Source organism: Zymoseptoria tritici, chromosome 5 (genome assembly GCF_000219625.1).
Source record: "Zymoseptoria tritici IPO323 chromosome 5, whole genome shotgun sequence".
Taxonomy (NCBI): domain Eukaryota; kingdom Fungi; phylum Ascomycota; class Dothideomycetes; order Mycosphaerellales; family Mycosphaerellaceae; genus Zymoseptoria; species Zymoseptoria tritici.
In genome coordinates this window covers 1,083,202-1,099,046 of record NC_018214.1, presented here as the reverse complement: position 1 = coordinate 1,099,046, position 15,845 = coordinate 1,083,202, and the positions used below count along the sequence as shown (strand labels likewise).

Genomic DNA, 15,845 nt, shown 5'->3' with positions numbered 1-15,845 from the left:
TAGACGATAGTCTCCCCGTGAGAAAAGATAATTCATTCTGAGGCCAGCGAGCACCTAGGTTCTCAGTCGCCCTTTGGGCAATGCTGATATGGCCAGTACCTTATATCTATTCCTCGTTCCTTCCTCGAATCCTGCGCCAAGGAGTTTTCAGCTCGGTCGAACCTCGGCTGATTTTCCATATATTTATATACAATATTTTCGTTCTTGCACATCACATGACCCTAACGGCGAGTGATCAAATGTCGCTTTAGCTCACTTGGGAGAGCGCCAGACTGAAGTTCACTTCGGTCATGCACCTGTGCGGTATCTGGAGGTACTGTGGTGAGTAACGTTCACATCGCTCTGTCCAATACCCAATGCTAACCAATTCTTCAGTTCGATCCACAGAAGCGACATCTTTTTGCATCTTTTTGCCTATCACCATCAAACCCGCTGCCTTCATGATGAGTTCCACATTCGTTTTGTTTGTGACGACGATTTCTTACACGCTGAGGCAATGCTTCGACCTCATCATTGCCGTTCGATCAGTTCACGTTTGACTTCGCACGTCTCGCCAAGATCTCCTCATGGTATTGATAGCGCATTGGTAACAAGACTAAACACTACAGACAGTGACGTTACTGATCTGTTGCGGAGTGCACCATTTAGATCCTGTATTCGAGGACCACCCTTGTTCTTAGATGGGAACTGAGGAAAATGAAAGCTGCGTCCTAGATCAGCCTGGCGATAGTCCGTGTATCGTCAACTGCGATTTGTGATATTGCGACTTTGAAACGAACGTATGGCGTGGATCTAGCCTATCGCCATTCCCTTGATGCTTTTTCCGGCAACTGTCGCAGCATCATGCCTCTACAACATCGTTGTGTGTGTGAGAGCGGTTTCCAGGGGCCGCAATCTTCGCTGCCGCAGCTCCCGGCCCGATCCTTGACAGTCTATAGAACTGGCGTTCACTCCCCTTTCATCCTCCACCAAAACACGTCCGCGACACTAAATGGACCTTGGCAGGTAGCAGGAGACGCATCGACCGGGCCCCGGCATCGCTCGATCGATGGGTGACCTCGCCTCCTTCTGTGACCAAGAATAACCACACTGGATGCCACAACACTTGGGTACCCGGCCCTCTGCTCGCTGTGCAATACACCTCAGATGATGAACATCATGAAGCACGAACACTGACCAATCTCGGCCGAACGTCTCGCAATGGGTCTCGAGATGGGTCTCCGCGGCGATGCTTTGAGAGCATACCACTACTTTCTGGGGATATAAAGGTCGGTGTGGCAGCAACTGATTCCTTCTCTCATTCAATTCTCCAGTCATTCGCTTGTCGCTCTCTTCTCACACTCTCTTGTCACTCGCTTGTCTTTCTTTTGTCGATCTCTAATCACTCTTTTGATAATCCTAACACACTCTTTCAACGCCTCCTTGATCTTGCGACCCTTTAACTACCCAAATCCTCGACCAACCATGTTTGCGAACATCGCACTTTTGGCCACCGCCGCCACGAGCGTTCTGGCTCGACCACACGACCCCAATGCCGAGAAGCCTATTCCATACAAATATGCCGCCAACAACCCCGAGGCTGTCCTTCCTTTCCAAGCTATCGCTCCTACCTCCCCGGGAGTTCCTCTTTCACAATACAGGAAGGGCAAGGTGTTTGACCGCTGGGTCCAGATCTGGCTCGAGGATGCCGGCGAACTCGATGAGGCTCTGTCTGTCCCTGACTATGCATGGCTAGCCAGCCAGGGCATTCTCTTGACCAACTACTTTGGCATCACACATCCATCCCAGCCGAACTACGTTGCCACGTCGGCGGGCGACACCTTCGGATTCGATGCGGACTTCTTTGAGCAAATCGCAGACAACACATCATCTGTGACTGATATCTTGGACGACAAATGTATGACTCAGAGCTTTTGCAATGGATGCTCAACTTACTGACAACCTCAACAGGCGTCTCTTGGGCCACTTACTTGGAGGATATGCCGTTCAGCGGATTCGAGGGTTTCGAGTACAAGAAGCAGAACACTCAAATCAACGGCTACCCAAACCTGAAGGTGGACGACTACGTCCGCAAGCACAACCCGCTCATCCAATTCAACTCGAACACCACTCCGCTCCGCCTGTCACAGCAAAAGAACTTTACTTCATTCGAGAAGGACCTCAACAACCAGATGCTGCCGCAATGGAACCATCTTACTCCAAACATGACCAACAATGGTAAGAATCTGAAGCGAAGGCCTCCATAGTCCGAGACTGTGCCAAACGCCGGGCCACCGTCCATTCCACACTGTCTACGACATCTTGCTGACCTAGCCGCAGGGCACGACACTAACGATACGTTCTCCGGTGCGTGGGCCAAGAGTTTCCTGGAGCCCCTGATGGCCAACGAATACTTCTACAGCAGGACTTTGATCCACCTTACCTTCGATGCGACCAAGGCTCGTAACGACAGCAACCGCGTCTACAGCGTCCTTCTCGGAGGCGCTGTACCGGAACATCTCCGAGGCACCAAGGATGACAGATTCTACAACCACTACTCGGCACTGTCGACCGTCGAAGCCAACTGGGATTTGCACACTCTCGGACGATGGGACGTCGGTGCCAACGTGTTCAAGCTTGTTGCAGATGTTACGGGAGATACCTACCGTGACTTCCCCGAGGTGACCGGTCCCAACCCAAGCGTGTTCTTGAACACCTCGTGCCCCGGGCCATTCACTCTCACCAGCCCGATCGACGACCACAACAACAAACCATACCCGATCCCCAACACGAACGTGCGCTCTCCCAAGACCGGACGCACCGTGCTGCCCAGCATCGTGGACATGTACTCTTCCATGCAGGACTCGCCGAGGATGTACTACAATGATGGAGTCAGGATTCCTGATGGAGACCACCCTCCACCAGGCTATTAAAGAGTTGGAGAAGTGAGCGGATATGATAATGCAAATAATAGTTTATCTCGAAACAGCAAAGGGAACAGTCCCACGGATCAGGAAGACATACGACATCTTGTCTACATGAATGACGCTGAAAAGCTTTCATTAATATTGTACTCTTAGTATTTGCGTGTCCGAGGAGGATCACTCGGTCGAGGGGTTGGGTTCTTGATGGTATTTTTAGGTCATAATATGGCGATCCACGTTAACTATTCAAACGATTCCACATCCAGATCCTTCACTTTGAGCTCCAGACTTGTCCCGCACTTGTGCCACCTCGCTTCTGAATATACCCGAGATGCCATGATGATAAGAGCTGACAAGGCAAGGTCACTGTGACGATGAGCATCAAATGCACAACGGGAGATCGGTGATTAAATGCACCCACACCCCTCCGTGTTCGTTCGCTTGTGCAAGCAGAGCGATCCCCACGTGCAGGGGTATCTGACAATTACAGCCACTCTCATTGGCCAGAACCACTTTATATGTAGAAGACCTTCGAAAACATTTACTCTTTCACAAATCTTGAGAAGCTTCAACTTTCGAGCCCACTACGTCTAGTCGAACCTCTTTTCGTCATCATGGTGCTTGCGTTGATCAAACAGCTGGTGCGGCCGACCCAACGACCTTCCAAGTCCCAAGACGAATATTCGAGTCTCCTCGAGTCCGGACGGGACGCATCTTCCGACTCCGCCGTTTTCATCGATGATCTGACGGATAAATCAACACAAGAAGGGATATCTCGCTGCAGGATCAACCCTCGCATCATCGCTGATGCCACGATTGGCTTGTCCGACGGCTTGACCGTACCCTTTGCTTTGACCGCTGGACTGTCCGCCTTGGGAACGACGGATCTTGTCGTCGTCGCTGGTTTCGCGGAGCTGGTGGCAGGTGCCATCTCAATGGGATTGGGAGGTTTCCTCGCAGCCAAAGGCGAAGCGGACGGGTATATGGCCACCCTGCAGGAGACGAAAGAATGTGTTGCGAACGACGAGCAGAGGGCTTGTCGAATGGTGCGATCAACGTTCTATCAGTACGGCTTTCCGCTTGAAACGTTGGACTCAATGACCAAGGCTTTGTCGGCGGAGCCGGAGCAGTTTGTCGACTTTCTGATGCGGTTTCATCATCGACTTGCGGAGGCGGACTTCACAGCCTCGAAGGCGCTGGTCTCTGGCTTGACGATTTCTTCGGGATACTTCTTTGGAGGACTGGTGCCACTGTTGCCATATTTGTTCTTCTCCCATGTTCGCGAGGCGTTTGTGTGCAGTGCTTTTGTCATGGCAATCGCACTTTTCGTGTTTGGGTGGGCCAAGACTTCCCTCATGGGTGAGAGCGACCGCCGAGCGTGTTTCCGCAATGCCATAGAAATGCTGGTGCTCGGTATACTGGCAGCAGCAGCGGCGATGGGTTGCGTGAAAGCCATTGGAGGTTGACGAGGATGAGCGCTCAAGTCCATCACTTCAGTTTCTTGGAGGACGTTGAAGGACTGGCGTTCAAGGCGGTCGGCTCACTTCTGACGTCTCGCACAATCAGTCCAAGGAGCCAACAATTGATCAGGAAGAATGCTATGCTCGCCAGCCAGAGGCCCGGAACGAAAGTGGAGTGACCCAGGAATTCTAGCTCGAAACCTTGCTGCAACCAAGCGGCCTGTCCAAGGATCCAGAGAACGAGTGCAGTCACACCCAGTCTGGGGCTCCGCAAAAGCGTTGAAGTGGGAAGATAGAATGGCAGAAATACCATGTACCAGAGGAAGTACTGCGAGGGAGATCAGAGGGGGCCTTGAAGGGTATGACTCGTGGAAGTCTTACCTGGCTGGTGCAGACTTTGTTGAACGTCACGAAGGCGAATGTCTGGGCCAGCATTGTCGTTGCAAGGTCCGACTTCGCCATCAGAAGTGGAATGACAACCACTGATAGCAGCAGCTGAGGCAGAAACGCAAGAGACTCGATTTTCAAGCCAGAGTCAATCCCTCGCATTGAGCTCTGATGTAGGACGGTATTGTAGACCGAGAAGTTGTGCCTGTGATCGATTCGTGACACATGGTATGTGTAGGTATGCTCGATGAAAGGCATGCCGTACCTGCGATCGTCAGCCTTTATTGCGGCAGCGGATGTGCAGACAACTCACATCTTATACATGACAGCATTAAAGCCCATGAATGTCAAGAAGCTGAAGACTGCCATGTTCACTCGATCTTGATTGATCAACGAGAAAGCCCTTTGCACGACCGAAGCATTGACGTCCATCAACCGCGCACTACCGAGCCACCAAAAGATGCTCGCGGCATAGATGAACGGATAGATCTTGAAGTGAACCGCAAATCCCAACAGACATCCAGCCAGGACAATCCGCCTGCTCAGCACCGCCCAGAGCAAAGCCACCACAAGCACAGCCAGCAGTCCTTCGGAACTCCCACGAGTGCTGATATTCGCGACCATCGGGTTCAGCAGCCAGATGCTAGCAAACTTGAGCGCACGTTCCGTCTCCATCCCACGAGTCCGGAGGATCCTCAAAATCAGCCATCCAGTGACAATGTCGCCAGCGGCGAAGAGTGCTTTGCCGAATTCAAACCAGAGTCCACCCCATGTCGTTGGTATCAACAGCCAGGCGAGGAGGGGAGTGTAGCGGTACGTCGCGCGTTCGTAGGGTGATTTGCCGTAGGATACATAGCGGGCTGCATCTGTGAAGACGAGGTAGTCGATGTCGGTGTATTTGACGGGACTGTGGGCGTCTTGCCAGCGGCCGTAGAGTAGGAGGATCAAACGGAAGACAATAGCAATAGTGAATATTGTCGATGGCCGCCAAGAGACCGAGGTTGATGACATGTCTACATGCGAAGAGTTGTTGTTGCTGACGGTATAGAGGTCTACTTGAAAGGAGGCGCTTTCTAATTTGGGCATCGCACTTACATAAACGCGGACCGGCTTCAACTTTACCTTAGATACGTTTTGGCTTTACAGAATGCCAGGACGGCCACCTGGGTGCCATTGGAAGATTGCGTCGTTATAATGTTGCAGAGAGCATTAAGGCAGCAGATAGGTTCGAATACAGCAATGGAATCAATGTTGATGGGGTTGCGAGAGCAATCGAGAGTGGGAGAACGGCAAGTGAGAGATTCTCCGATTTCATTACACGACAGTGGACTATCTGAGATTGGACAAGCAGGTGCCTTGAACGTCGTGTGACGCGGTATGAATGTGTACATCCGACGTGGTTGTATATTGTATGAAACATGCCCAGCCAGTGCTGCCTCTTTCTCGCGAACGATTTTTGCTGTCTCTTCCGTGGCACGACCTACTTTGAATACGCTCGATTCGGCGGACATCGATGTGCTTCGTGGTGAGACCTCGATGGTTCGTTATGGAGCCTAGACGAATGATCGTTAGCCAACTTGTTCAGTCTCAAAGCAATGCAGTAATGTGAAGCATGAGTAGAAGCTGGTTTGTGTCAGACATCCAAGGAAGATTGGGCCCTCATCGTCCGTCTATTAGGTTCGTAGCGACGGCTAGGGTGAAAACTGCGAATGTGGAAAAGTTTTTCATCATCCAGCAGCGCAGTGAATGCGCGTGTGTTTGCGGTGGTGAGGTGGGAGAATGTACTGACCATTTCTGATGGGCCTCTCGTCTGCGCTGTGCACCAGACGAGAGGAAACCCGCGGCTCAGGTATACTGAGCGACGGCTGGTGAAACTCCAGGCCAGGCGAGCACTGCAATGCAATGCAGAGTCGAGCTGCGTTCGCCTCGAACTTGAGCAGTATCCCGGGCGAGTGAGCTTGTGGATCCGACGGTTGACCGAGACTGCTGACGGCTTGTCAGTTTGTGCTCCAAATGCGGCTTTGATGCAGTGAAATGTGGTGTCGAGGTCAAGTCAGACAAAAGTTACTGGCTAGTATACATCCACCCTGCGACAGGCGGACGAGTGCTGATCTCTTCAAGGGCGATTCGGTTTGGAAAAGAAGACAATTAAATGGATTCTCATCATTCGGGTGGTGGTGTAGGAGTGAAGGAGAGAGGATACATACCCTGTGTGCACCGCGTTCTGAGCGGTTGGTGGATGGAAGAAGAGAAGAGTGCGGTAATGGTGGTGGTTGAGCGGAGGAGAAGATTCAGAAGAAAGCTTTTGGACGATCAAACATTTAGAAGAAGATTTTAGCATCAGGCGCTAAAGGCGGGTTCTTCCGGCAAATCAGGCCCAGCGAGCGAGCGAGACGGACGGACCTAATCTGTACACTCTCCAGCGCATCACCGCGAAAGCCTCCCGTTGTTCTTCTATTCTATACCGTTGACTTGACAATGCGATGCGCCGCCACTGAATATTCATCGAAAGCTCAGCCTTCTCACCTCCCAGTCCGAGCGATCGAAACTTGACCGCGACCTCCGGCGATTTGCGACGTTCGGCCCACACTGTCTGCCGCTCGGGACTCGCGCGTGATTGTCCTCCACCCGCTACCTTATCCAAACCACGCCGCATCTCCGCCCTCGAGGGCCCATCGTGACTTGGAGAATTCACGCTGTGCTGCGACGACCTTGCCTGTCGCACAGTGGAAACGACCCCGCCATCCGAGCAGTCCTTTTGGCTGAGAAGTGCACGTGTCGGGACCACTGATGCCAATATCAGTCCCGGTGTAGCTTCGCACCATCCTATGCATTGCTCCTCGCGACTGAGACTGCTGTTCGACCAGTTGCCGGCCGGCGGCGTGACGTTGCGATCGTGAAGACGCGATTGGCAGGGCTGATACCCGCACTTGGTCTTGTCTTGGACACACGGAGCGCATAAAGGACGGTGAAGCAAGATGATGGCCGCATACCAACCTACGCCCGGTGTACACCCAGGACTGCAACATGGACATCCGGGCATGGCGCCGAATCCGGGCCAACACATGGGACAACCTATGCAAATGCATCCGGGGGTCTCAGGCGCTCCACATGTTAGCCAGCCCGGCGCCATGATGGGCATGCAACCTGGCGCTGGAGGAATGGGTCCAGGAGGCATGGGCGGACAACATCCCGGGTCGGGCATGGCCATGCAAGCGCAAATGGGTGGCCAGACGATGGCGGGAGGCGCGCCAAATGCACAAGCTATGAGCCATATGACACCACAGCAGATGCAACAGCAGCAGCAGCAAGCTCATATAGCTGCGCAGAGTACGTTGTATCTTCACCGCAGGAATCAAGACGCGACTAACAAGGTCAACTCAGTGCAAGCGAATCCGCAATTTGCGATGCAGCAATATCAGATCCGGCAACGTCAAGCACAGATGATGCAGCAGCACCAGCAGCAACAGGCCGCCAACGGTATGATGAACATGCAGCAGCAGGGCATGTTGAGTCAAGCACAGATGGCTCAGCTGCAGCAGAACCAACAACAAGCCATGCAAGCTGGTGTTCAGCTGCCACCTCACATGCAGCAGCAGATTCAGCTTCAACAACAGCGACTTGCGGCTCAACAACACGCACAAGCACAACAAGCGCAAGCGCAACAACAACAGCAGAATCAAATGGCTCAACAGATGGCTATGCAGCATGCAAACTCTCAGCAAAGCAATCCAGGACAGCCAGGCCCTCCAAACCCACAACCCTCGCAAGGCCAATCGCAGATTCCCCAGCAAGGTCGACCTCCGTCGCGAATCGCAAATCCCAATGAGCAAGCGCAACAGTCCGGCCAGCCTCAGCAACACGCTCCACAACAAGGACAACCAAATCAACCTCAGCCCCAGCAAAACCCGCAGCCTGGTCAACCAGCAAATCCGCAGCAGCAGCAGGCTCAGCAACAGCAGGCCCAACAGCAGCAAGCCCAGCAGCAGCAATTGACGCAACAACAGCAGATGCAGCGACAGCAACAGATTCAAATGCTGCAGCGACAACAGACCATCCGGCAAATGCAGGCGCAAGCGCAGAGTCAAGGCCAGCAACAACAGGCTGCTCAGGGAGGCATGTTCATTTTGAGGTTGATGAACTTTAGCGACCATTTGAGCAATTTCGTCACCTCAAACGGAAAGGACATTGCGATGTGGCACAATTTCGTCGACCGACATTTTGCTGCGGATGGTCGTCTTGTGCATAGCTTCGACGATAACAGCAATCCCGGGGCTAATGGCAGGGGAAAGATATTCGAGGTACTCCGACCCACGCTTCCACGATACTTTTGCACATATTTCGAATCTGGAGCAAGCGCATTACGATTGCACACGGAGCACGCGCGAGAGGTACCACAAGGGAACGGCATGCACTTGGTGACTTGTCAAAACGCGACACTCTCGGTCTCATATCCGAATGGTGCTCGTCTTGATATGTCAGGCTCTCTGCACGTGCTGTTCTCTGCTGGAAATGACACCATTGAATGCTTTCAATTCGCGACAACGGGCACGGAAGAGACCTTGACGAGGGCGCAGATTGAGAAGACGCTGAACGAGCACTCACCGACATTGCCCATCAAGGCTTCGCCGAAGATGACCAAGAACAAATTACCCAAAGCACAACAAAAGATGCAAGACCAGCAGGACCGTTTGACCATAGATCACTTCCCCAAAACGCCAAAAGGAACCATCGGGATCACCTCCAAGGTGCAACAGTTCCTAGAGGTGAGCGCAGATCGAATGGATGATTATGCTTTGCCGCTCTAACGGAAATGCAGATTGGCGAAACCATGAATGTGATGTCCGACCTCATGCACTACTCACAGGAAAAGAAGATGCGTCCCGACCAGGCATTGGAAGCTCTCGTCGCACAATACGATGCCCAATCGAACGGACAAGGCAACCCGCAGATCAACCTTCCACCAAACGGCATGCGGACACCGAGCATGCAAAACATGCAGATGCCACAAAATGGACAGCAAGGCGCGTTTTCATCACCATCCGTGTCGAATCTCAACCTGCCCATGAACGGCATGAACGGCTCACCGCACATGGGGAATAATCCCGGCAACCTCGGCGCACCGAACATGAGCATGCCAAATCACACGCCTTCACCGCATCAGTCGAACATGGCTGCACCGCAGATGATGCCCCAGCACAGCCAGCAGGGCACGAACAGCAGCGTCGCCAGCGCGAATACAAGTCCGAACGTCAATAACAACAACAATAAGCGGCGGCGGAGTACAGTCAAACTCGAAGGCGACGACGCCGGCGGCCAGGACGGAATGGGGAATGCCAATCGCGTTAAGCCCAGTCCGCGCATGACGAAGAAGCCGAAGCCGCAGGGTTGATGACACCATTCTTCTTGTGTTGATGTTGGCATAGGCTTCTGGGCGGTGGCGAGGATGATTGTCATCGATTCATCCCTCGACTACTCACATTTGTTCAAAACCCTGCTTTGCTTTATGTGCTTACGTCCTTTCAGCGTGGCGTTGTCAGGCTGGGTCATGGTCCCAAGAGTGTGCGTTGATTGTTAGTCAGGGAAACTGGAGTGGTCCAAGAGTCGGAAGCATCATGACTTGCTCAAGGTACTGTGGGTGAACGTTTGCAGGGCTGGATTTGTATCGCGCTTTTACATAATCATTGCGCTTGCTTCGCTGTGGAGTTTTGTTTGGTCCGCTGCCGCGAAGGAACTGGGATGGCAGGCAGAGAGAGAGGCTGGGACGGCGTAAGAGGGCGGGCGGAGACATTGCTGAGGTGGACTGATGATTGGGACAGGCAGTCCAGTCCTCATCACTCCGATCGACATACGGTATAGGCATCCTTTGTACGATATTTGATATTTTTGGATAGCACGAACGACTGCGTGGATATGACAAATACTCGGCTCTTCGTTCAATCCGGCTTCACGATGGATGCTTGGGAGGAGAAGCAAATGGCCACGCATCCTTGCCGGGTGATTGCGGAGAGTCTCCGCTCAAGACGTCGGCCAGTCCGATACTACGCAACGGGGCACTTCAGACGATCGGGACGAGCAGAAGCATGCGGCTGGAGCTCTTCGATATCTGGCGCGTACACGATCAAAGGGGCCGACAAAAACCTAGCACAAATCGACGATATAGTGTCGCCACCGCGAGGAACAACCCCATGAAGCCAGCGAACGTTATCTAATAATCTATCATCAAAACCCAAAACCAGTGTTACACTCCAACTCAATACCTCCCCGAGCCAGGCAATCACATGCCTTGCAAATGGATTTCCCTGCAGTCGGTTCCATTCCATTGATATTAGTACCGGGCAGATGTCCAGGTCGCTCTTGGCTATTCAGAAGCCAGCAAGGACGCGCTCGAGGCAAGCGCAAGGCGCGACGCGCAGCAAATCGCCGAGCATCTCTTTCAGCCGTCCTACTGGAACTTTGCGCACACTGCTGTCACCGTCAGTCCGTCCTCGGCCCAAAACACAAGCGACCATGGAGCGGCACGGCGGGATGAAGCTTTCTCTCAAGGCCTCTGGCGACCGAGCTGGCCCATTGGGCCATTGGACGTGTTGCTGGAGATGACTCGAGCTCGCAGATCTCTCAGACCTCGCGTTTACAGTGTCACAGGCAGTAACACCGTGCTGCCTCTCTCAAACCACACCTCAGGCAAGGGAGACATGCGATCCATCTGCCGTGACAACCGTCTCGATCAAAAGAAAACAACCTCACTCAAGCCAGGGCCAAAACAAGACCAAACGTTCACGCAGAACAGAATAGTGCACAGAAACACAAGCCGCGGAGGTCGCCGAGAGACTGTTCGAGAATATAACAAAAGGCACTGAAAAAAAAAATGCACACCATGGGCAGCGATTTCCTGAGATGGGAGGTCGACATGGAGTGCCTCAGGCCCGACGGTTCGTGCACTATCGACAGAATTGTACAGAAACTCGAAGCATACTCCGAGGGCGCCGGACATCGACCGTGGATTTGCCATGTCTTGACCAAGGTACGCACGATGTGGTTTAATGGACAGCAAGGTCTCTTGCAAGGTCTCTGTTCTCGACGACCACCACGTGGTACAGTCACCTCAACAGTATACGATGGTGACCCACTTGAGCCATGTCACATCCGGCTCTAGAGCGGGAATAACTAGTGACCGGCGCCCCTTCTGCTAATAGCCGGTGCCCTCCAATATCGGCTGTATATCGCGTGTTAGTAATGTCCCAGATTATAGTCGATTTCCGGTACAAAACAAGGCCGTACGCGGGATTCCTCGCGTCTCGCGAGTACGCGTTTATCTATTAATCCTTCTACTACCTCTTGTCGTCGCCGTTGCCCTTAAAACTCGTTGTATCTAGCTTCTTTAATAGCGCTAGTGTTATCTACCCTTCGACCGCCGTTACCGCCGTTACCGCCGCTAACGTCGTCGTAGCTACTATACGAACGCCGCCTTCTTAAAGATGCTAGTATACTAGATAAGGATATTAAGGCTAAGGGTAGAAGTCGTAACGGTCGCGCGCGGACGCTTAGTAAGGTTATCGACCGGCTTACTCGAAGAGCGGCGGCTCGTAAGGCTCTTAAGGAGGTAGAACGTAAGGATATCGATAATAGCTCGGAGTTTAACGACTTCGACGACTCGTAGCTAGATAAGCTAGTAGATGTAATAGATCTAAGTACTAGTAATAATGTTAGCGCTCGAAGAGGTAATAGAAACGGTAGTAGTAATGTTATTATAAGAACGAGGAATTCTTAGAGCGGCGTTACCGCTATTACCGTCGCCGGCGCTAAGTTATCTACTAACGTAGACGACACGTCCTCGAATAGTCGCCCTCTTAGTAAGGGTATTGTTAGTAAGGGTGTTGTTAGTAAAGGAGAGGAAGTAGATACCTAAGAGCTCGTCGAACTAGAGCTACTACTAACGGATAAGTTATTTAAGAGCGCTAGTAAGGCGCTCGAGTTCTATAACGAATAGGCTATAGCTTATAGCTATACTCTATCAACCTACTTAACCTACTAGAACAAGAAGAAGACTTACTACGTTCGTAAGGAGCTACGTTACTATCGAGGGAGATAAAGGAAGTTAAGGCCTACGAATAGTAAGCGGCTAAAGCGAGCAATCTCTAGCATTAGATACCTTATAAAGGTCGACATTATACTAGAAGATATATCGAAGCTAGCTAGTCGGTAGATTATAAGAGTAGGCTCTCGTTAATACGAGTGCTAGGCTCTTAATCCTTAAGCCTTCGTAATATACCGTCGCCGAGAACGTAACGAGGCTATAAGGAACGCTATCTATAAGGATCTTAATACTAACGCTAGTATAGCTACTACCCTCGTACGCCTTTAAAACCGTAGTAGGTATATATAGACTACTACCGATATTCGTAACGCTCGTAACTTAGCTCGGTAGATACTTTAAGGCGACGACACTACCGCTAAGGCTCTTATAAAGATCCTCGAGAAGAAGGGCTTCCTATTCGACTATAAGCTAAACGAGAAGAAGGAGCTAGATAAACTCGTTGTTCTTAGTCCTTAGATAGTAGAGTTTTATAGGCGTTATCCGGAGTATATAGTCCTTAACAACACCTACAAAACTAACCGCTATAACCGCCCTTTAATAGACATTATATCCGGCACTAGAGCGAATCTTACTATCCCCCTTAGCTTCGCTCTTGTCGGAGCTAAGGATTAGATAACATATAAATAGGTTGCTACGAGTCTAAAGAAGTTATTGCTTACTTATTATAAGCCTAGAGCGATGCTAACTACTCTACGGATATACGATCCCTATAAAAGGTGCAGTTAAGAATAGAGTAGCAGTATAAATTACTTTAGAACAGACTCGATTCGATACTCTCTCGGAAGGAGGAGATTCTACGTATCCTTATAATACAGGCGTAATCTAGCTTAAACGAGCTTAAAAGGCCTTAGTAGGGGTATATATGCCGCTAAGGTAGGGGATTAGATGCCGATTATCGGTATTCGGCGGAGGTAGATATAACATAGCCCCCCTCCTTACGTAGAGCGTCGCGCTCTAAACGGTTTTACCTCGAGTAAATTCTTTTTAGTGTTTACTAAGTTTAATAGCCTAAGGCCTTAATTAGGGTCTACCGCGGCTTTAAAACCTAGGCTCGGATCCCTCGAATTCTTCTCTTCTTTAATAACCTTATGCAGACTTAGTAAGTGTAACTTAACCCTATCCGATAGCTAAACAGGTCTAAAAGTGCCCCCCTAAGGGGCATTTATAGCCTATATAGTACTAACGTAGCGTTTAGTTCCCTTCTAGCCCTATCTTCTACCGGACGACCTCGAATTTTATCGAAAAACCGCTATTCTTACTAAACGACCCTATCCGCGACCGAACGAGCCTATTATAACGTAACCCGCCTCTATCGCGACCTAACGTAAGCAATTCGCCGCTAATAGCATCTTTAAGGGCAATCTATACGTTAACTACCTTAATAAGCCCTTAAATAAGGCCGATTTAGCCTAGTTCTGCCTCTTTACGCGCGAATCGCCGGACAAGTAGGTAGCTAATAATAAGGACGAATATTACCTAAAGTGTTATAATTACTCTAACCGCGATTGTTTCTAGGTATGTATATACGGGGTTAAAAGGGGGCTTTCGGGGGCTAATATAGTTAAAAGATGCCGGAACTAGTTAAAGGCGACATTACGAGGGCTAATACGCTCCGTAAGGCCGCTATTGCCGCTAATAGTACCGAAGTAATAGCTACGGCGGCTTGTTCGGCCTATAAGGCGATCTACATACGTATTTAGGGGTATATATAGTTAGTTCGGGTCTGTTTAGCTCCGTTAACCCCCTTTTAGGCGCTTTAACTCCTTTACCGGTGTTAACGGCCTCTATCTATACTAAGGTAAGGACGAATTCGACTAGAAGGGACCTCTTATACTTAGAAAGCGCGAGAAGTTGCTCGCTAAGGAGGCTATAAAGCGAAAGAGGGAGCTTATAAGTATTTAGGTCCCTTCTTACCTAAAAGTGCCCTACTAACCCTAATAGGGTAAAGAAGTGCCCGATACCCCCTGTAAGCGACTTATTCTAGCCTAAGGATCTACCGAGGACCGCCTAAGGCGTCGCGTTCGGGCCCTTTCGGCCGCTCTAGATACCGTCTATACCCGTACAGGCGCTAAGAAGGGCTCGAAGGCCTCCGTTATAGAGGGAGTGCTCCGTCCGACCGAGTACGACCTCTCTAGGGACCTCGAGCCTAAGGAATAAGTATATAAGCGCTTTTTCGTATTTCTTTTGTCTCTTTTAGCCTCTTTTAGGCCTATTTTAGGACTAATAGGCGCGGTAACGCCCGGGTTATTTCTTTTTGCTACGACTTAGCGACTTATAAATTAGATAGAATTAAAATAACTTTACTATGCTTGATTATCTCTCGTTGTATAATAATGTCGTCCTTAGGGGCCCGTTTAGCCCCTAATTTCCCCCCCTAGGATTTTACTAGGTTCGTAAAATTCTTCTAAGGTAGAGAAAATTTTTTAAGGTAACTAGGAACCGGACTAAGGAGTCTATGTAGTGTTAACTAGTGTCTTTTAGGCCTTAATAGTAACTAACAACGCGTTTGTATATCTATTATGCTAGTCTACTGCCCTTAGTACCTCCTATGCTTTTATTAAATGCTCTTATCGTAGTAGGGCTAATATAAGTCGTAGGTTCCTAAGTGTTTTTAGACGCGGGCTAACCCTTCTACGCGATCCTATATATCTATCTACTATGTTATTTCTTACGCTTTAGGATCTTGTCTACTACGTAAACGTCGGGGTCCTCTAATCGGATCTCCTTTAGGCTCTTTTAGGCCCGTTCGGTAATTTTAGTAGGTTTTTCCTCCTTTAGTAGGGAGATATAGAACGTAGGATAGATGTTTATCGTTTCCGGCAGTTCTAGCGTATACGCGACGTCGTTTACGACTCGCTTAATCCTATATAGGCCGATATACTTATAATCGAGCTTTTCCGACGGCCGGATAGACTTTAAATATCGAGTAGAGAGGTATATACGGTCGCTAACCTTATATATTTTTGTAGTTTTGCGAGCATTATAGTATCGTACGTG

At 50.5% G+C, this 15,845-nt stretch overlaps 4 protein-coding genes across 4 annotated transcripts; 2 read left to right on the top strand and 2 right to left on the bottom strand.

Moving 5' to 3' along the window:
• Positions 1-1,332: 1,332 nt before the first annotated feature.
• MYCGRDRAFT_72002 (uncharacterized protein) lies at positions 1,333-2,912 on the top strand (the record flags this gene model as incomplete). The annotated part of the gene is made up of 3 exons (XM_003852620.1): positions 1,333-1,897; positions 1,951-2,217; positions 2,320-2,912. The coding sequence occupies 3 exons, from the start codon at positions 1,465-1,467 to the stop codon at positions 2,910-2,912; spliced, it is 1,293 nt and encodes a 430-aa protein (XP_003852668.1).
• A 1,248-nt stretch (positions 2,913-4,160) lies between these two features.
• Positions 4,161-5,761, bottom strand: MYCGRDRAFT_71994 (uncharacterized protein; the record flags this gene model as incomplete). Its single annotated transcript, XM_003852113.1, has 3 exons — positions 4,161-4,691; positions 4,745-5,015; positions 5,064-5,761. The coding sequence occupies 3 exons, from the start codon at positions 5,759-5,761 to the stop codon at positions 4,392-4,394; spliced, it is 1,269 nt and encodes a 422-aa protein (XP_003852161.1).
• A 1,498-nt stretch (positions 5,762-7,259) lies between these two features.
• On the bottom strand, positions 7,260-7,844 carry MYCGRDRAFT_104464 (uncharacterized protein; the record flags this gene model as incomplete). Its single annotated transcript, XM_003852112.1, has 1 exon — positions 7,260-7,844. A coding segment is annotated over one exon (558 nt), but the record flags the coding sequence as incomplete, so codon positions are not given.
• A 40-nt stretch (positions 7,845-7,884) lies between these two features.
• MYCGRDRAFT_93163 (uncharacterized protein) lies at positions 7,885-11,402 on the top strand (the record flags this gene model as incomplete). Its single annotated transcript, XM_003852621.1, has 6 exons — positions 7,885-9,516; positions 9,570-10,104; positions 10,177-10,323; positions 10,570-10,603; positions 11,127-11,226; positions 11,364-11,402. The coding sequence occupies 6 exons, from the start codon at positions 7,885-7,887 to the stop codon at positions 11,400-11,402; spliced, it is 2,487 nt and encodes an 828-aa protein (XP_003852669.1).
• Between the last annotated feature and the right edge of the window lie 4,443 nt (positions 11,403-15,845).